The 21,273-nt window shown below is 43.6% G+C and overlaps 1 protein-coding gene and 1 long non-coding RNA gene across 8 annotated transcripts in view; one reads left to right on the top strand and one right to left on the bottom strand.

Annotated features, from left to right (window-relative positions):
* Nucleotides 1-21,273, top strand: part of SGCD (sarcoglycan delta) — a 393,456-nt gene that overhangs the window by 336,113 nt on the left and 36,070 nt on the right. For all 7 annotated transcript variants that reach the window (XM_068161646.1, XM_068161637.1, XM_068161680.1 and 4 more), the window contains one exon: nucleotides 10,882-10,954. In XM_068161646.1, the coding sequence (XP_068017747.1) occupies nucleotides 10,882-10,954 (73 nt within the window). The remainder of the gene's footprint in view (nucleotides 1-10,881; nucleotides 10,955-21,273) is intronic.
* Nucleotides 1,426-4,763, bottom strand: LOC137452879 (uncharacterized). The gene is made up of 3 exons (XR_010990190.1): nucleotides 4,665-4,763; nucleotides 2,101-2,286; nucleotides 1,426-1,468 (listed from the first exon to the last, which is right to left on the bottom strand). It is a non-coding gene; the product is annotated as an uncharacterized lncRNA (long non-coding RNA).

Here is a 21,273-nt window from a genome sequence, read left to right as displayed (position 1 = left end):
TCCAGGTGCCTGGGATTGCACCTGAAAAGCAGCTGTTGAAATGTTATTGCAAACTTATTCATTCAGGTTGGAGTAATTAATTCCAAGGCAAGTTTCCAGCATTTTATTAGTGAGCTATATATAAAGGACCTTAGTGGAACAACACCACCAATAAAAGCAATATATGCCAGGGTCACAGTGGGGTATCACTGCTTGACTGTCTTGTAGAAAGCTCTTTTAAATGGGAGGGTTTGGTTAGAATGTTGTTGGGGGCAAAGGGAGTAAACTGCTCTGTATTTGGAGAATGTAGAGTGCTAGGTTTCATTGGTGAGCTAATGTCTGTGCAGGCTGGCCCAGCTGTCTCTACAGCTTCACATCTATAAATGTTTTCAAGGAGTTTGTATTAACTTGATCTGGGAGGAATCCTGCAAAGCTGTGGCTGCAATGCCAGGCTAGTTGCAGGCCTCTCCTCAGTATAACAATTTTAGTATCTTCTTGGCATGTCCTTTCCAGCTTGTGTTCATTGCTATATTTACATCAGAGTAACTTTAATGAGTGCAAGTGTAGTTACATTTAATTAAAATAATCCCCAAGGCTCTTTGACTGGTTCCAGGCATTTCAGAGGCTGGTGTAAGCTAGGAATCTAACAACTCCCAGGAATTGCCACCCATTTTTGCTGCATGCATCCTTGTTCAGAAGTGATTATTTATGGATCAGGACATGCACAGTTGCCCTTTACAACAACCATTATGATTTCAAAATGGCATTTTGCTGACTTGTTTGTGGCAGAGGGAACAGCCCTTGTAGCCAAGTGTTGAAATCAGGCTTGGTCCAGAGGAAATGGAGCTTTCTGGCCTCGCCATTGCATCTGCTGCAACTTTACAGCTGAGGGTAAATGCCAAACTTGAATCCCTATGTTGTGTATTCTGTATGTTTTCCTGAAACACATGTCCTGACTACAGGTCTGTAAATAGCTTGCCCAAAGGAGTATTGGTGCTATAAGACTCACTGCTTAGCAAATTGAAATATTTTCCTTCCATGGTACTTTTCCTTTACAAAAGCAATGGAGAGGAAGTTGTCTCTGACTCAGAGATGGCTCAGTGCTGTAGAAGCATGGCCATGGAACCTTGCTGGGGCACCTTGCTGTGCTTCTGGAAGATAACACTATACCACCAGCCTGGGGTCAGAGGCCTTTCCCAGGGAAGTTCATGCTGTTGCAAATGAACTCCTGCTTGCCCAGGCTGCTTTAAAGGCGCCTGGAGTAGAAGTTACTCCAGAACTCTCTTCTGTGCTCTCAGCAAGAGAAAAGAGCATGCCACAACCATGCTGCTCACAAGGCTTGGACAGGCATTTGACCTTTTGCTGAAGATGTATGAACTTCTTTAGGAAGCAGCTATGAGGATTCTCTACCACACTGCCTATAGGTAATTAAGCAGTAATACTAACGCAGTCCTGGAGCGCTTGCCAAGCTGTCATGTAGTCATTGGGCCTGTGGAAAAGGAAGAGAGAATAAAATGAGGAAAGTAGGGGGAAATGCTGACAAATGAAGATACCAGGTTTTAGCACTGGCACTCGCAAGACTGGAAACAGCCTCCTCTGTCTGTAGCTTTCAGATATGGCTACAGAGGTTCATCAAATTCCTTTGCACTCACTGTAGAGCTGTGGTGCTGGGCGAAAAAAACAGGTTTAGCAAAATGAAAGAGCAATGATTAAAGCCACAAGAAAAATTCTTTTTTTGCTCTCAGTTCAGAATTGCCTTATTTCTGTATCAATGTAAAAGACAGGAGTGATAAAGTGATTTAATCTGGAATCAGCAGTGACAAAGAATTAACAAGCTATATAGAAAAAATCTTTGGTTGAATTGGGTGGAGATTTTTCCCCCTCCCCCTGGGGCTGGGGTGGGATTTTAGATACTTTCTTCCAAGTATATGTTGTTGGTTTTTTTCCTACTGTGTAAGGGAAGAAATGAAAATGACCAGATCTTGAAGACACTTACCATTCCTGAATGAATGCTTCTGATTGCTTTGCTACCTTGAGGGCAATAGCCATTGACACTGCTGTGCATTTCTTTGAATGGCAAATTCAACTAACATTTGCCCTCCTTCTTCAAAATCCACTCACCCAGACTGTAAACTCCTCTTTTGCTGGAGAGAACCACGTGAGTCAAGAGGCAGACACACTGAGAAGTTTTCCTTGTGTTTGCTTTTACTTCAAAGTACATCCCAGGCAAAAAGGACAGCATTTATGTAAAGTGTATAGGCTTTGAGTCCAGGCTGAAATGTGTGTTCAGATTGTGTTACCTTAATCCTGTTGAAGGAAAAAGAAGAATCATCCACCATCAGATTAATATTGATTAAATGTCAGAAGGATTATGAAAGAAACATATTGTACACTTACCAAACACTGAAATCAAGTTTAAAAGTGTGGCAGATTTATATTCTATTTCCTAAGTGTCTTCCCCAGCCTTCACAAGCTGGTCTGCTTGAAGCTCACATAATATTCTCCTTGATAAATTTCCACTGTGTATTCCTACTTCAAGTGCTTTTCTGAGTTTCTTTGCAACTTGGCACGAGAATGCCAAGAAGAGCTTCAAAGAAATTCAGTGATGATATTGCTATTGTTGGGCTGCAGAAAAAGACAAGTGTTGAAAGACCCCAAAACTAGCCAAGAAGGAAATGTCTAGAGGTCAGCATAAGTTATGACAACCTTTATTCATATGACTTTTTATTAGTTTGGATGCAAGCCCTTCTGTTCTTCTGAGTTATTCCCTTTATATTCCTCAGGCATTCCACCAGTGCAGCTAGGCTGTTGAAGATCAACATGTGTCTACAGACATAAGCACCACTTATGACTACATGCTTACCTTAGAGCTTGCAGCTTAGCTTACTGTTTGCAAGTTTTCTGGCTTAAAACTAAGCTCCATTTATTTCTTGGGAGTATGAGTCAGAGAACTGCTTCTCCTCCACCCAGCAGGGCTGGCAGTGCGGGTGTCACAAGGAATTCTCATCTGACCTAACTCAAACACAGCCCAGTGGCTAGGGATTGACTCGCTTCCCATGTGCCTACAGTGCCAAGACCCACATCTAAAAGATTCTAAGAAAATGATACTGCATTTTTATTACAAAGACTTCTACTGATGCTGCACATGATTTCATTACACAGATTGCCCACCCAAGAACAACTCCCCGGTACTTTGACAATGAAGGTGGACAGACAGACAGACCTTTGCAGAGAACTATTTTTATTGTATCCTAGAAAGAAACATGAATGAAGCCTTATGGCTTCTGTTCAGTGCACTGGCTTAACTGAGCCAGGCTCTTATTGTTGAGCCTTGAAGTGGAGCTCCTATTGATTTCAGCTTTGATGGGATTCAAGGGGAGCAACAGCAATTATTATGTCCCTCCATTTAAAACATAAATTAAGGACGGATAAGGCTTTTAAAGCTAGCAATTAGAAGGAGCAGGCATAAATCATTTTTACTTGTATTGTATTTACTTCCTGGCCATCTGTTTGCATAGACACCTTTCTGAGGCTGTCACATATTACCCTGTTGAGACCTAGAGAGGAGAGAACCTCATCAGATGGCTGCTTTCGTCGACAGATCACTGAATGTGTCCTGATCAATAATAGCAGTAATAGAGGTAGTTTATGGGGATCACCAGCGTGCTATACATTGCCTCTTGGAAAAAAAGCATAGCAAATCCTTATTCTTCTCCCCTCATTTGGACAGTACTGCATTAAGGCAGAATGCTAAAGAGATGGTGCACTTAAGACAGCTTAATCAGCAAGTTTGACACAGTGCTCTGAGATGACAATTTCATTATTAAACAGTGATGTGCATCACTAAATGTGTACTATGGGTCTGGAATTACTACTGAAAGAACACACAGAGTGGGGAAGAAATGTGTTTTCTGGAAAGAAAAGAAACAAGAAAGTAAGGAATAGCTAGCCAGGTGCATCTGCACCTGAGCAGAAACCTGATTTCTCTCCTTCACGTTCTGCTCCCCCCCCAAGTGCTGTTCAGCTGATTGCCACCTACCCTTGGCAGCAGGAGCATCAATCATTAGTCTAAAAATACTTCTCATCACATTGCATTTGAGCACTTCTTCTCTCCCTTCCAGCTGATAGCAGTAGAAGCCTAGAGCAAGTTTTGTGCAGAGGGATAGTATGTTATCACTATCTTGCCATGACAGCTGGATTCTGTTTCTGGCCGGAGGGAGCAGGGATGGCCCTTGCCTATGCACCAGGGAAGGTACCAGGACAGTGTCAAGCAGCTCGAGTACCTCTACAGCACGCAAGGAAAGTGAGAGGCAGCTTGGAGAGCTGAGCTGTTGACGCCCACTTTCCTCTGTTTGGATTTGTTGCTGGTTAACAAGATAAATGTTGTAGCTGAGATGTGTTCATTTCCTGAAGCATTTGTAAGTCCTCTCTCTCCTACAGAGCTCCTGACATCCAGGCAGTGTTGAACTCACACCAAGGCCCTTGTCTTGGTGGGGTGTTAGTAATCTCCTGGTCTTTTCTCACAAGGCTCATGAGATTGATCAACAAAATCCCCATTTAGATGAAGAGGACTAATTGTCCAAAAGGCACTCCACAGGAGCCTGGCAGACTAACATTCACATACAGAACTTAATGCCTCTGCATTGTTCCAGTGAGAAACTGGGATTTAAAACAAAAAAACCCACCTTGTTTTATGCTATGTCTTGAATTCAGTCGTACAGCAAGATGATTGCCAAAATCCCAGCCCACTGGCTCTTCCCACTGCTTCCATGTTGGAAGAGAGGAGATTGCTGTGCCAGACACTTGCTCTGCAGCAAAAAAGAAGAGTGTCTTCAGACAATGCAGACCAGTGGTGCTGGAGAGTCTTGTAGCAGGTGCAAAAAGGAAAGACAGAAGCAAGAAGAAATCCAGAAGCTGGATGTCACTCCAGCAACTCACTTGCAATGGTCCAAACCACATCCAGGCTTGCCTCCTGGATGGGACAGTTTCTCAAACTGTGCCAGGGGGAGTTTAGGCTCGAGGTGAGGAGAAAGTGCTTCACAGAGAGAGTTGTTGGCCATTGGAATGTGCTGCCAGGGAGGTGGTGAGGTCACCATCCCTGGAGGTGCTCAAAAAGGGATTGGATGTGGCACTTGAAGCCATGGTTTAGAAGTCATGAGGTGTTGAGTGATAGGTTGAACTTGATGTTCTTTGAGGTCTTTTCTGACCTTACTGATTCTATGATTCTAGGAACCCACTAGTGCCATAGAAGATGCAGACTCATTTGGCAGACCTGTTCTCCCTCAGTCTTTCTTTGGAATCTCAAATTAAATGAGAGAAAAACAAACACACACACAAAAAATAATCGCCCATACCCTGAAATTGAACTGGAAATGTTTCCTTGCTATAGGATTCTTGATTTTTCTTCTTGCATCAAGTGAACACATATAGGGGTCTTGGACATTTCCACACCTTATGCACTAGAAAGGAAGCAGAAAAACAAATGTCCACTCATGGAGAGAATCTTTATGGTGATTCCAAACACTTCAGGTAGATCCTGCCACACGCTTTATAAGTTCCTGACTGATTGTGTGGAATGAAGTTATCGGGCAGAGAACCAGCTAATGGAAACACATTGATGAAATCATTTTTGAGGGACATTAAATGGAACTTAAAATAAAGCTGAAATGGCTTTATGGATTTTTCAGTCAAACTGTTTATGAACATTTATCGGTGGTAAATTACCCAGTGTCAGGAGAGGGAGTCAGTAGGTATGGCTTTTAATAGAAGTCACTCTGATATGATTCTGTGAGGAAGAATAATTTATTGCCTAGGGATGTACAGCATGGTATGCTTAAATACAAATTATATGATTGTTTTCTCCTAAGTGTCTTTGGCTGTTTGTAGGTAAGTTACCCTTAGCAGCAGCAGAGAGTCTCATAAGGTGAAGAAAAAATAATAAATTTCAGTACTTTGCACTGAAATAGGAATTTTGTGTTATGGATTTTTTCATGGTAGATGGCAGGTATTTTAATAACAGATCACTCAGGAAGCTGGAGCTGTGTCGTACAATAATAACATTAATTTCCATTTCCTTAATTCCAAATAGAGAGGAGGGATGTCGTAGCTTTGGGTGAGAAGGAAGATTATAGCAGCTAATTCTTGAACTGCTGGAGCTGTACCTGGGGATACTGGTTGATGGCAGGCTGAACATGAGCCTGCAGTGTACCCAGGCAGCCAAGAGCGCCAATGGCATCCTGGCCTGCATCAGGAACAGTGTGGCCAGCAGGAGCAGGGAGGTCATTCTGCCCCTGTATACTGCACTGGTTAGGCCACACCTCGAGTACTGTGTCCAGTTCTGGGCCCCTCAGTTTAGGAAGGATGTTGACTTGCTGGAACGAGTCCAGAGAAGAGCAACAAAGTTGGTGAGGGGTTTGGAACACAGCCCTATGAGGAGAGACTGAGGGAGCTGGGGTTGCTTAGCCTGGAGAAGAGGAGACTCAGGGGTGACCTTACCGCTCTCTACAACTACCTGAAGGGAGGTTGTAGACAGGCTGATGATGGTCTCTTCTCCCAGGCAACCAGCACCAGAACAAGAGGACACAGTCTCAGGCTGCACCAGGGGAGGTTCAGGTTGGATGTTAGGAAGAAGTTCTATACAGAGAGAGTGATTGCCCATTGGAATGGGCTGCCCAGGGAGGTGGTGGGGTTGCTGTCATTGGAGGTGTTCAGGAGGAGACTTGATGGGGTGCTTGGTGCCATGGGTTAGCTGTTTGGGTGGGTTGGATTGGTTGATGGGTTGGACGCGATGATCTTGAAGGTCTCTTCCAACCTGGTTTGGTTTATTCTAAATAAAGGTTTATTCTAAATAAAGCTGTGCACTACCATTTGCCAAACCCCATCATTCTTCAGGTAGAGGAAAGTGAACATAAGACTAGAGGAGTGCAAGACTGGAAGGCACTTTCTGGTCCTGCAAATCTTGTCCCCTGGTTTTTAGACACCATCTCTTATAATCATGAGTTTTTCAGATTCTCTCTCCCATCTAACTGAAAAGCTGCTCACATTTTTGCTCTTCTTTTGGCTACAAAACACTTCCCAAATATGTTGGAGACTAGTTTATTGCCACTTGCTCTCATGCCAACAGTAGCATTATATTCAATATTATCCCGTTCATATCCCTCCTTATCCATCATGCTGCTAAGCTAAAAAAGCCAGGTCCTTCTAGTCTTCTTCTGTTCTTGCAGTCTTGACAGTGTTTCTTTTCTGTACAGTCCCATCAGTGAGGGTGATCTGGAAGCTACAGAGTAGTTCAAGGATTCTCTGATAATTCTTAAAATAATGTGATTGTTTTCATGTTCCTCTCAGACTTACATTTGCCTTTCAGTTTAATGTCATGATTGCCCTTCCCTTGGCCGTGTCCTGCTGGCATGAATCATGACTAGCACTCAGCCTTTATCTAGGGACATTCCCATCCTGGAAGCATCCAACACAAAGAAATTTTTACTGCTTTCTAAACACACAAGTTTGGACTTCAGATTTATACATTTCACCCTCTCTCTCTTCTTCCATTCCCTGAGGTCAAACATTTGTTTATCCATGACATCACACTTTTCTTCTGCAGAGCCAGAGTAGCTCAATTCAATGTCAACAGCACATTTCCATAAAACTTTCCCTTTTCATTTTGGCCAAAGCCTTTATTAAAACCACCACATGAGGTCACTTTCTCTGGCCTTAATGCCTTCACTTATCATTCAGCACTGATGCTATCAGAGGCTGAGTGGGGACTGCCATGGTGTCCAAGAGCCAGACTTTGACACAAATGTCCACTGTAGCTGAATCTGTCCAAGGCAGTTGTTTCCATCTGGAGGCACCACGGGAACAGCTGACCTCCTAGGCAGAGGCTGAAACTCTTCAATGTAGAAGAGAGAGGGCTGGAATGGGCACATTTGAGGTCTATAAAATTTCCAGTAGCATGGAAAGAAGAGGATGGTTATTTACTGGTTTCCACAGGCCAAGGCAGAACAAGCATCCAGTAGAATCATCAGACAGCGGAAAAAACTTGTCCAGAGTATTTAATTAATCTGTGAGGCCCCTGCTACAGAAATGGAGATGCTTAAAATGATAATTAGGTGAGGTGAAGAAAGCTTATCAGTGTCTCTCCAGTGGCTGGGTGATGGCCAGCTCGAGGAGTCCCCCAGCTGCTGACAGCCTTGACTCAAGGGAGGGATGTCTCAGACCTGGTCCCTCAGCATCCCCTCGTGGCTGATGTCCTACTCAGTGACAGAGACAGGGGGCCCTTGGGGAATTCTTGTGTTCTTAAAACTCTAAGACAAGAAACCTTATCAAGACAGGTGGAGTTCACCTCTAATTCCTATTAGAGGAAAGAAACAGAAGGATTTAGAAATCTTATTCCTGTTCCCAGCGGATAAGCGACTCTTCCATGGGGGTGGGAGTGAAGAAAACAGGGACAAATGATTTAAGAACTGTGTGTAGGGAAAGGAAAAAAGATATGGAGGAAGGGACAGCAGCCTCCTTTATTTTCAGCCATCTTGATATGATCCCATTGAAGTCTTCATTGACTTTGTTGTTTCCTTCATTCACATTATATAACAAAAGCTTGGGAACCCCCAAGTCACTAGAAATATGCTAAAATCTCTCTGTATCCTGCAGGCATTTCTGGTGATGCGCAGGCTGTTATTTGGGGCTTTACATAACTGAAATAGCAGACCTAAAGTGTGGAAAAAACGAATTCAAATTACAAGCATCCAGTCACCATTTAAGTTACGGAGGTGGAAAAGGTACAATATCTGCGTGCAGCTCTCCATCTGCATTTCCTCACCTTCCTCCCCTCCACAAAACATTGGTTTATTATGCAGGTATCTGCCAGCTGCATCTTTTGCTAAGTTTTGTTGCAAAGCAAATAGCCAAGGCAATCGTGTGGATAAGGAGAGACTTAAATCACTGGGAAACTGTTGAGGGAAGACAGATCTGATAATAATAACCTTCATGGCTGGCAAGTTACAGCTGCTTTTGACAACTTGTAACAGTGAAGGCTTATAGCAAAGTTAAGAGCTAAATATCTGTATTGTGCCATAGGATCAATTTCAATTCCCAAGTATAAAGCTTCAAACTTCAGACTACTTTTATGGCCTTTGAGATTACTTTGTTTTTCTCTGGGTTAGGGTTTTTTTGGTAATGGTTAGAGTGCTTATTTTCATTCTGAGTTGTTGGGTTTTATTATGTTAACACAGTGAGGCAGCTTGGAGAAACTAAACTGATAATCACAGAGTAGAATCACAGGTACAGTAATGAAGCTGTTTCAGTGCAAAGGAAGTGCAGCCTTATTGAAGCCACAGGTGTTTCTAACTTCCAGCAGAGGTTGCAGAAGGGTGTTGTATTAATGTGTTTTGCATCATCTCAGAACATTTTCTATTCTATAGTGGTGACTTCCAGACTGCACAGAGGTAACAATTACACTAGCATGTGTTAAAAGAGAGCTAAAACAGTATATATTGAAGGTCCCATTAGGATCTGTAGTTTGCACTGGTGCTGTTTGGGTGCTGACCCTGAAATGGCTGTGGTGGCTACAGGTGATAAGTGGCTAACTGGTCACAGTATGTCTGAATGCAAGTCCACAGGCCTAGATTTAAGAATACAGATCACACTTGCTCATTGGCTAGGCAGCTGTATATTAGAGAAAAATGAACCTTACTTTCCAGTACACTGCTGTGTGTAAGGCAGTTAGACCTATCCTTAGCTGTGCTTAGCGTCAAAGGGAGGGAGAGGATGACGTTCTGCAGTACAGAGTGGCAGTGACAGCAGCTGTGTCCCGAGAGAGTGCTTTAAAAGTAGAATGGGTTCAGAAAAGAGCAATGAGAAGCCCAGAAAGTCAGCTTCACAGTGAATGATTGAACGATTCAGAAAGCTGTGACTTTTCAGAGAAGGCTGGGATAGTTGGGTCACTACCAATAACTATCTCCACAAGGTGGAGAGTCTGCTCATGCAGACCCAGCTGACTGACATGAGAAGATTTAGTGGCTGAAAGCTGAAATTAGACCAATTCAGATTAGATGTACATTTTTAGAGTTAATGGAAAGTTTTACCATAGGGTGGCATGGGCTGCCTTTGACTTAAAGCAATGATATAGAGAGAGCAGTTCTTTTCAGAGAGACACAGCATGGCTCAGTCACAATATGTGGACCTGATGCAAGGATGACTGGGTGAAATGGCCCAACCTGGGCTTTGCAGGTGGTCACAGAAGAGGATTGCAGTGGTCTGAAACTTAGGAAAGCTGTGCACATTACCTAGGAGTTTGCAGCTGGTGATCTAAAAACACTCAGCAAGTAGGGAAATAAGCAGAGTGACTTCTGGGTCACACATCAAACCAGTTGTCAGACTTGGACTAGAGCAGAATCTGCTGCTTGGTTGTTTTGCATTTCATCAGGTGGGCACCTCTCTCCTTTTCCCCAGGCAGGAGCACAGCCTGACTGGAGAGACATTTGCAGTGATCAAGCTAAACTTTGGGTTTGTCTTTTGAGTATCTCTCAGAGCTCAGCAAAAGAAATAAAGTCATGACATGCATCCAGGTTCATTAGTAAGCAATGTGGCTGGATTAGATGCCTGGTTACTAAACTTTTACAAGCTCCATACGTCAGGTGGGGCAGCAAAAGCCTCCCAGATTTGGGGAGCAAGCAGCTGCTCTTCCACCTAGAAGTGCAGTTTACAGGCTAGTCCTAGTTGTAATCAAGGCAACCAATTTCAGATAATCAAGGTCTGTCTTTTCCCAGGGACAGAAGTGATGTGTGCAAGAGAGAAATGGGGTCAGGCAATGGGTTAAATTGCACCTAGGTTTGATTTGATCACTCCCCTGATAACAGCTTATAATGTTTACAATTTGTCTTCTGTTTTGTTTTGTGATTTCAGGAGCAGAAGGCACAGTGTTCCCTAAATCTATAGAAACTCCCAATGTCAGGGCAGACCCCTTCAAGGAACTAAGGTAAACTTTGGAATATGGTTTCATGCTAACTCAGTGGCACCTTGATGGAGTTGTGCATACTGCTGGGCATCATTTCTGCTTTCACATAAGAGCTTGGGGATTCACTTGGAAAGGCATCACTAAGAGGATGCCTTGGAAGAGAAGGGACTTGTTATGTTTACATGTAAGATGACCAAGGTAAAGGCAATCATGGGTCGTAAGAGCACTGTTTCTTCTCTGTAACATGCTCTGCATACTCTGGGCTCAGCATTTGAAAAAGCAAATAGTGAAAGCTTTTCCTGGTTGTGTAGAGAGAACTGGAGTCTGTGCTGAATCACAGGCAGTAGCAACAGGCAAAAAGATAATGCTTTCCAGCATTATTTGTCTTGCAGAAATGCAAACCCTCCATGACCTACACGGGGTCTGGCATGCATGTAACTACTCACGGTCACAGAGATACCTCTTGCTGACAGCATTATATCAGGAGGGAATAAAGAGCACAGCTCCTTGGAACCAACTCTGCCCTCAAGTATTATTTATTTAAAAAACAAAACCCAGAAAACAAAAGCAGTGTGGCACTGCAGGGTAGTTTGGATGCCTAGTCTCTGAAAAGAGACTAATCATGTGGCCGAATAAATTATTGAATCTCTTGGGATCTTATGACCCAGATGGCTGTAGGGGTTTGCCATCAATGCTCTAATTACCCTTCCTTAGAAAAAGAGAGAGAGACAAAAGGTGAAAAAGTCTCCAGAAGGACATCTTGTCCTCAGGTCTTGGGCTGAAAACCCTCTTTTCCTGGAAGCTGCTGGGGATGAAGCAATCTGCAGACAGCTGAAGTTGTGCACCAGCACTGCAGATTTACTGCAGATGCACTGAGATGGGAGCGCACCTCTCATTAACTCTCTCTCCTCTGGTACTAGGGACAGTTATGGCCCAGCTAGATCACTGTGGAAGATGACAAATATCCTGGCTGCCTCCTCTATCTCTATCTTTCGGTTTCTCTCCGGAAACACTCTAATTGTTCCCATTTTGCACTCTGGGGATCGTATGTCAGACAACAAGTGCAGTGGTAGTGTGATTCATTTTGTTATGAAAGTTTGTTCCCTTTCTCCATGCAGTGACTTTAACCCTGCCTTGTGGTTTTCCCAATCTTGGTACACTTCCTTTAAAGAAAAAAAAAAGGGGAAACAGAGTCTTTGCTCAGTCTGAAGTGCTGCTGCCAGGACAGGACCTGCTGTGGTGGCAGAAGCCCCAGGAGGGCAGGGTGCAATGGTGCTGAGCACCAGTACCCTCTGTTTCTCTGGAGAGAGGCAGCAAACAAAGTGAGGAGTGAGTGGGTGGATTTGTAGGTGAGGTTCAGGTGACAAAGGCTTTCTGGCACAGCCCATATTCACTGATAGATTAGACAACAAACAAACAAACAAGGCTAGATCATGGTTAAAATACCCAGTGGCATCTAAATAACTTAGTCAACCAGGTCCCACTTTCAACAGTGCAAAAGAGATGCAAGGTTTAGGTCCAAGTGTGTGATCAGTTAGGACATTTCTAAACATGGGAGGGCAATTTAATCCAAATAATTGTAGGGTGTCACATTAGAGGGGACAAATGTGAATTAAAATGGCCTTAATCTGATGGAGTATGCTTCTGTTCCAAAGGGAATTAAGCTAAATGAAATTGAAAAGAATTAATGGCAGCATCCATGCGAGGGATGGCTGAGTATATTTGATTTGCTTTAAATTCATGTTTGTTTTATGTAGAGAGCTGTTAGACAACTGACTTTGAAAATAGTGGACTGGGTGAAAATAATCCTGTAAACATCTGGTGGGTTTTTTCCTTTTTTTTTTTAAAGGAAAATCATTGAATAGTATTTACCTTGTAAAATGTAGTCACACAGATCCTAAAATATTTTGTGTGCTCCTGAAAATTTCATCTTGGCAAAACTAAGGTGTTCTTTTTTTTTCCCCCATCCTGAGAAGAAAGGAGCCAGTGGAAGCACTGTGTAGAGAAGGCAAGGTTTTCCAAGAGCAAAAAGCTCTATGCCAGGACCTGGGGGTACTGGACCAGGACCTGGGGGTACTGGTTGACAGTAGGCTGAACATGAGCTTGCAGTGTGCCCAGGCAGCCAAGGCCAATGGCATCCTGACCTGTATCAGGAACAGTGTGGCCAGCAGGAGCAGGCAGGTCATTCTGCCCCTATACACTGCACTGGTTAGACCAAACCTTGAGTCCTGTGTCCAGTTATGGGTCCTTCAGTTTAGGAAAGATGTTGACTTGCTGGAATGTGTCCAGAGAAGGGCAACAAAGTTGGTGAGGGGTTTGGAACACAAGCCCTATGAGGAGAGGCTGAGGGAGATGGGGTTGCTTAGCTTGGAGAAAAAGAGGCTCAGGAGAGACCTTCTTGCTGTCTACAACTACCTGAAGGGAGGTTGTAGACAGGCGGGGGCTGGTTTCTTCTCCCAGGCAACCAGCACCAGAACAAGAGAACACAGTCTCAAGCTGCAACAGGGGAGGTTTAGACTGGATGTTAGGAAGAAGTTCTTCATGGAGGGAGTGATTGCCCATTGGAATGGGCTGCCCAGGGAGGTGGTGCAGTCACCATCATTGGATGTGTTTAGGAGAAGACTTGATGAGGTGCTTGGTGCCATGGTTTAGTTGATAAGATGGTGTTGGATGATGGGTTGGACACGATGATCTTGAAGGTCTCTTCCAACCTGATCTGGTCTGGTCTATTCTATTCTATTCTATTCTATTCTATTCTATTCTATTCTATTCTATTCTATTCTATTCTATTCTATTCTATTCTATTCCTCCTCAAACCAAGAACCATCCCTTTCTCTCCCTACATACTGGAGCACTGGCTGCTTCTTAGGTAAAATGGTGTCTTTTGGGTGCAGTACAGAGTTAATAGAGAAAAATAATCTTACTCTGAGGGACATTTTTTTGCTACCTTCCTGTTTTGATAGCAGATTGTGTGCATAAGGTGTCCTTTTGGCCTATTTAAAAAGATGCTGCAGTAAAATGGAGCTGAATGAGATGGCAGCCAATGGGTCCCAAGCTGTCATACATTGCTGGGAAAGCAGCACTGTAAACATGCATTCAGTAGCTGGCTTGACTCTGAAAGACCTTTTTCTGTGATAAATAGTGCAAACTTTCTTTTCCTCCTCATGCCAAAGTTCTCAGGGTGGGAAAGTGCACATTCAGCTATCGCAGGCTGTCGCCAGGCACCAACCTCCAGCACTCTTTCTGGACCAAATGGTTACAATTAGTAAGTGATTTATCCATTTGCTCTTTTCAGTACCGTACTGACTCCCATTTTTGCATTAGGAGACTTCAAAATAAGGTGACAGCGACTGTCACTATTGGAAAGAGAGGAGACCAACTGCTCCTGTCACCACTGGGAGTCAGACCATCTGTATGTCTTCCTTTCCCTTCCTCTTCTCCTCAGCAGACAGACTGATGTCCCCTCAAGATAGGCAGTATGCTATTGTGCCAGTCATCTCTGTTTCTTTCCTTCTTCTCCTCCCATCTCCCAAAGGCCTCCACTCCTGCCCATGTGTCACTAAGACTGACATGCTCCAAGCAACAGCACACATGTTCTTAACAGACTTTCTGATCTCCATTTAGCTGATCTTCAGTTCATCTAGCCTAATTCATTTATTAGTAACTGCCTGCTCAACAAAATGGTCACTGTCTTGGAGAACAGACAAGGTGTGGTCCTCTTTTCTGAGTGCCCTTTTGAAAACACAATGCAATGGTTTTAGGTGGAGAAAATTCAGGTGGCAATATGTGCATAGCTTTTTCCTTACATGCTAAACCCATCACAAGGCTGCAAGGACTGGTTTGGTGTTTGAGACAGGTCTGGACTTTGTGGCTGGCTCTTCTTAGAAGGTGCTTTCCTGTGCTGCAGACTGACTCACATTTCACAGTATCACAGTATCACTTAGGTTGGAAAGGACCTCGAGGATCATCGAGTCCAACCTATCAACACAGACCCCATGACTACACCATGGCACCAAGTGCCACGTCCAATCTCCCCTTGAACGCCTCCAGGGTCGATGACTCAACCACCTCCCTGGGCAACCCGTTCCAATGACGAATGACTCGCTCGGTGAAGAACTTCCTCCTCACCTCGAGTCTAAACCTCCCCTGGCGCAGCTTGAGACTGTGTCCCCTTGTTCTGGTGCTGGTTGCCTGGGAGAAGAGGCCAACCCCTTCCTGGCTACAACCACCCTTCAGGTAGTTGTAGAGGGCAATGAGGTCACCCCTGAGCCTCCTCTTCTCCAGGCTAAACAATCCCAGCTCCCTCAGCCTCTCCTCATAGGGCTTGTGTTCAAGGCCTCTCCCCAGCCTTGTTGCCCTTCTCTGGACACGCTCAAGTGTTTTGATGTCCTTCTTAAACTGAGGGGCCCAGAACTGGACACATTTCCTAAACCAATCCTGTTGAGCATCACTTGTAGTGGGAATGCCAGAGTACATAAATGTCTTGTTTACTGCAGGGTGCTGTTTAGCCTAGGCTCATGTGTCCTATTTGGGTTTTAGAATATTCTTTAGTAATCATCTAATAACAAGAGGTGGTTGAAAACCTACTTTATATACCCTGTGAACTTTTCCATGCTTTTGTTTATATAAAGTAAATTTAGACTCATGGCAGTTTTGGTAGCTGTTCACTGGGTTCTAAACTGGACAAAGAGAGCAAAAAGGGAAAGCAAGCAAATTCAAATTGTTTTCAAATTCTTGGAATGTTTAACATTGCCATCCAAAATCAACCCTAAATAGTTTAGGGTGGTGGGGGGAGCTTGGGTGGTTTGTTTTGGACACTGAGCTGTTTGTACTCATCTTCACTGGCTCTTTTTCATGCAGGTTGGTGTCTTTGACATATGGTAATGTGTTTGCCTATGCATAAAAGTTGAATTCAAAATGACCTTTTCCCACCAGATTATTTTAGTAGCATCCAAGTAACATGTCAAGAGCCTGTCTGGAGAGCCTCTCCTTGACACTGGCAGGAATCACACGCCTTGCTCTGTTTATTTTCTTCCAAAAGGCAAATATATGCCAAAGAGGCTAACAGAAGTTGTCTGACAAACACAACATCAGCAGCCTTCTGCGGTGAGGGATAAAGGCTAGACTAGCCAGTGAGGAACAGGGCAAACAGTTTGAGGGAAGGGGATTAAAAAGTGAGTGATCCAATATAAGAAAAAATACCAGGAAGATGTTCTTAACTGATTAGTGCTGGAAGCTGTGAGGCTGTACGCCAGGTGGTCACTGTTACAGCATCTATCTCACCCCTGGGTTAGGAGCCAGCATAAGCACCTCCTCGGTGTCCACATCATGCTGGGCAGGAGCCCTCAGAGCATGGAAACCTGCTTTAGGGCATTTCTGTTCCCAGAGTTAACTAAATAAATAAATCAGACAGCATGAAATTTACTCCATGAGGGGGAAGCACACACCTGGAATTCCTCCACGCTGATTGTAGGTTAAAAATGCGGTAAACTGCTCACCCAAGGCCAGGAAGCCAAGGGACGACTGGTTTCTCCTGTAGTGCACAAATATAGTTAAAGGAGAATTAATCCCTTGGGCTTGAAAAGGTAATTTTTGACCAAAGTTAATTATGAAGCACTCAAAGTACCAAATGGCAGATGAAATGTACTTGCAGCTTGGTTTTATTAGTGCAATTTTACCTTACCATGTACAGCACTGAACTATCCAAATAGTCCAAGTGAGACCCATTGTAGCAAAAAGCAATTTACATACGGTGCTGAGCTAATGTAACAATGCTCATTTTGCAAAACAATAATTCTTTATCAAATTAAGGTTTCTCTCAGCTGCGTTTCACAAGGCAGCAGAGGCATTTTCAGTAAGTGTGAACACAAATAATGTTTCTGTCTAAGACCCATTACATTAATAAAGATTAAGAGACCAAAAATCCGAGGGAACACGCACACACACAAAAAAATGAATGGTATGAAAGAGGAAGTAATTGGTGAGGAAGGGAAATCATTTATAAAGACCAGGGTGTGATACTGGAACACAGCAAACACTTGGGGATTCCTGTGAGGTGTCAGCAAGGGGGAAATGTCCAATGTAGCCTTGTATCTGGCTGGGGTTATTTTCCATCTGATTTACCAGAAAGGATACAGTTGTTTTCTCCTCTGTTATACCAGTCCAATCACAATAATTTTGGCAGTCCCACCAGTTTAAAAGACAGCAGACTTGGGATGAGCTTTACTTTCCACGTTGTAACAAATACAGTTATTTTCACATGACACAGATGGGTTAGATTTCTATGGCCGTCTCCACAAAAGTCAACCCATCCTTGTCAGTGTACAACTAAAATTGGAGAACAGGTTCCTAGTTTCTAGCCTTCGAGCTACTTCAGTGCTAATTAAAGCAACTTCGGGCTAATTCACTAATATAGTAGACTTCATAAGTTTCTTTTGAACATCAGAGGTCCTTATCACTCTCCATTTTCTCATCCAGGAGGACACATCTGATCTAACAATTGTGCCCTGACAGCTAAGGCTTCCTGAAATGTTTGCTCTTGGACGAAACTTTCTCAGAGTAGAATTCACACTGGTTTCACAGCCACAGCCACTTTACTTTAGCCTTTCCTCCTGTTGACATACCTTCAAAGCTGCTGTGTGTTCATCTATTATAGAAGACAAGCCACAGTCCTTCCAAATTAAAGGCAGGCTTTCCATAGGCTTCTTGTAGGCAGTGTATTGAGATCTATTTATACTATTGGATATAAGGCTTGGAGTTAAGGAGGCAGTTGACTGCTGGGGCTTTCCATCTGCTAGAGTGTTTCTATTGCAAAAAGGAGAAGAGAGGGTTTGCTGTTCCCTTTCCTTACCCCAGCAAATCTTCTCTTAATGGCCTTCATCACTTTCACACCTGGCACCAGAAAGGGAGGATTTAGCTCTTTGTGTCCTTTCCTTCCTTGTTTTTAACAGGTGAAGCCCAGATTTGGATGAGATGCTCAGGAGGCACACGCCTGGGAAATGGCAGAGGCATTGACAGAGCTTTGCTGATTTATCCCGGCTGGATAAATCATGGCCCTGCCCTGTTCACAGCACTGCTAATAGCATCTGTCCATAGACAGGCAGATCCTCTTCAAAGAGGGCTAATGGAGGGTGAAAGCAGGCTTGGCAGGAAGGGGAGCTTGGCAGGATGTTGTTTTGAACACAGTATATCGCTGAAGTAAAAAATGAGGTAGACTGAAGCTAGGGAAAAGAAACAAAGCAGTCAGACTTGGTGGTTGAGCAGCCTGCAGTAGGGTAAGTGGCTCTTCCAGGATGCACTTGTATTTGTGTGAGGGCAAGAGAATGCATCTTCCGCCAGAGCTATGGAGCCCTTCACCTCTAAACAAGAGTAGGAATAGGGAAGTAAAAAGCACATTCCTAAAGGAAATTGCTGCCAAACAGCTGTGCTTATGGGATAGAGAGCAGTAGGAATATCTGTCTCGTTTGGTAGGAGAATACACAAGACTCCTCCTTTGCATATTTGCAGCTGGAGCACTGGCTCCAGACAAGAGACCAGTTTAACTTTTTCTGGGCCCTGAATAAAATACAGCAGTCTGGTTCATTATTCTCTCTCTACATTTATTCTGTAGGGGTTTCCTAAGGCAAACAAAGCCTTTTTCTGGGAGATACTAATCATCAATCCTGACTGTTATCTCAGATTGAATATCTCTCTTGTATACAAGATCTGTATCCTGCCTAGGTGTGTTGCATCCAGGATTGTCATTAGCTTTCAACAGCAGAATGTTGCTTGCTCCATAATCAGAGCATTCATCTAACCTTCGAGTGCTTTTCACAAAGGTGCACGAGCCAGAAGTCCTCTGGCACCTGAGAGAAACCCTATCTGTGTGACCAATCTGTACACTCAAACACGCACATAAAACCATTTGAATAACAAAAATGTGAGCTTTTTCTGCCCACCTCCCCTTTTTTTTTTCCCTTAACTCTCTGTGCAGCACACCGTTAACCTTGAGTAGAAAATAGATGCTAATAAATGCAAGGTCTTAAAAATGTGAATTATAGCCATTTCACACTCCATGGCAGACTCACACTGGTGAAATGGCTTAATACTTAATTACAATGCTTGTCCTTCTCTCAAGTGCAGATGACATTCCTCAGATAGATTTTGCAATGACATCTGTGGAAATAAGTTGCAAAACTAATTAGTTATTTGTAGAATGCAGACTGTTGACCGGGCACTGTTGAAAAGGATGCGGTGACACATCTAACACTGACGTATCTCTGATGTCTCTCTCTAGTAGGTTAGTCTGGTCCCTGAGGTGGTGTGGTTTTGGGGAGGTCTTACAGAAAATGATGAAAATGCCCTTTTAACATCTAGAATGCAGGTGTTTATAGAAAATGTTGCCTTTCATTTGCATTTTGATAATGATTAAGGAGGGCTGCCACGTTCCACGTACTTTCCTGCTGGTGGCCTGGGAGAAACACCTCTTCTGCAGGCTTTAAGGGCTATTTTGGGGTGTCAACTGTAATAGGATATGCAGGTTATTGACTAACTGCAGCAGTAAGTAACTTTTAAGCAGTAAGTGCTTAAAAGCAACAGTTACCCAGGGAGAAGGGCAGGCAGCTCAGTTTCAGTGCCAGTTGGGCTACATATTTGCCTTGCAGCAGGAGTCTGGCTAGTGCTGCTGTGATGTAGGAGATGCTGCGCCATGAATGGATTGGCGTGCTGCTCTAGGATGTGTAATGCTCTGTGAAAGGCTCAGTAACTATTGTTTTATCATAACATTTGAACTCAAGGTAGAGCTATTGGCACCAAGCATATTGAGCATGAAATACAAAAGTAAATAGAAAGGTGGCAAGGAGAGCACCTTACCCACCTGTCACTGTGATCCCAATCCTTTGCAAATACTGTGATATTTAGAATGTAATCATGTTTAAAATGACTGAATAGCTCAGAGGAGGAGATTTTCCTTTGAACACTGTTCTTATCTTAAAGAAATGAGAGGAATGTAATCCACTGAGCACCATGTTTGCTTTTGGGGTAGGAAAATACATGGTTTTCTTTAACATTTCTCTCTAGCCCTTTACACTTCTCTCTAGCTGCCTATCTCGACTTTCTAAACACCAAAGTGAAGAGCAAAGCAGGCAAAAGAAATATCTTTTCCTTACTCAGCACTCAGTGCCTGTCTTTAAGGGAGGAATGTCTGCACTGAGGCTTCACACTCTAATCTGAGAGCCCTCTGCAACCAGCACTCCCAGTGCTGCAGCCATGCAGAGCCCACACAGGAAAAGGAACTTCAGTCGGTGCCTCACCTGCTGAAGAGCAGCAGTTCTGAACCAACTTCCTTCAACATGAGTGTTTAACATGGTCTTCTCATTAACCTGGCACCAAACAGGGAAGGACAAAGTCAGGACTCCTGCCCAAGTGAGAGGTTCCCCATGGTTTTGTTTCCTACTGCTATCTTCTGATGCCAGAGGGTTTGGCTGTATGAAGGGAGGAGTACTGCCTGTTCAGTGTGAGTGAGGTGCTTTGAGCTCTACGAAGTCCACTGTGATTAGAAAGGACACTTCTACAAATACACTAATTGTACTTTAGACTGTAGTCAGGAATCAATAGCTGTTGCATAACCCTATTAAAGAGAGGAGGAAAATGTCTCCATAATTATAATGGGATTCTTTCTTTTGAAAGCAGTATTTTATGTCCTTATTAAGAGAAATCATAAATATTCACTGTGCCTACAGAACCTTTATTGTGAATTTATGTTTCAGGAGGAATGGAGCTGTTTTCTGTAGGCCAGACAGGAGCAGCTATGCCATTTCCTCATGACTTGAATTGATTTTATCTTTTTAATGTGTGGTGGCTGCTGCTGCTCTATCTCTTATGTATATTTTGCAGTACAGAATTTTCCTGTGAGTTATTGTGACACCTCTGGCTGTTTTGAATAGCAATAATTTCTGACCAGGTAGTGTTGCTGAGTTTGTACTAGAGGAACAAGTGGAGGAAAGGAGGCTGTAGACAGGTGGGGGTTAGTCTTCTCTCCCAGGCAACCAGCACCAGAACAAGAGGACACAGTCTCAAGCTGCACCAGGGGAAGTTTAGGCTTGAGGTGAGGAGAAAGTTCTTCACTGAAAGACTAATTTGCCACTGGAATGTACTGCCCAGGGAGGTGGTGGAGCCACCATCCCTGGAGGCATTCAAAAAGTAATTGGATGCAACACTTGAAGCCATGGTTTAGTTGTCATCAGGTGTTAGGTATTAGGTATTAGGTTGGACTTGATCTCTGAGGTATTTTCCAATCTGGTTGATTCTGTGATTCTGTGAATGCAACTCCCTGCTCTCAAATGGACTCTGCTCTGCTTCTC

Source organism: Melanerpes formicivorus, unplaced genomic scaffold, assembly GCF_026170545.1.
Source record: "Melanerpes formicivorus ecotype bairdi unplaced genomic scaffold, bMelFor1.0.p_v2 SCAF_2, whole genome shotgun sequence".
Classification (NCBI taxonomy): Eukaryota; Metazoa; Chordata; class Aves; order Piciformes; family Picidae; genus Melanerpes; species Melanerpes formicivorus.
The sequence above is the reverse complement of the archived record's forward strand: the minus strand, read 5'-3'. Positions and strand labels throughout refer to the sequence as shown.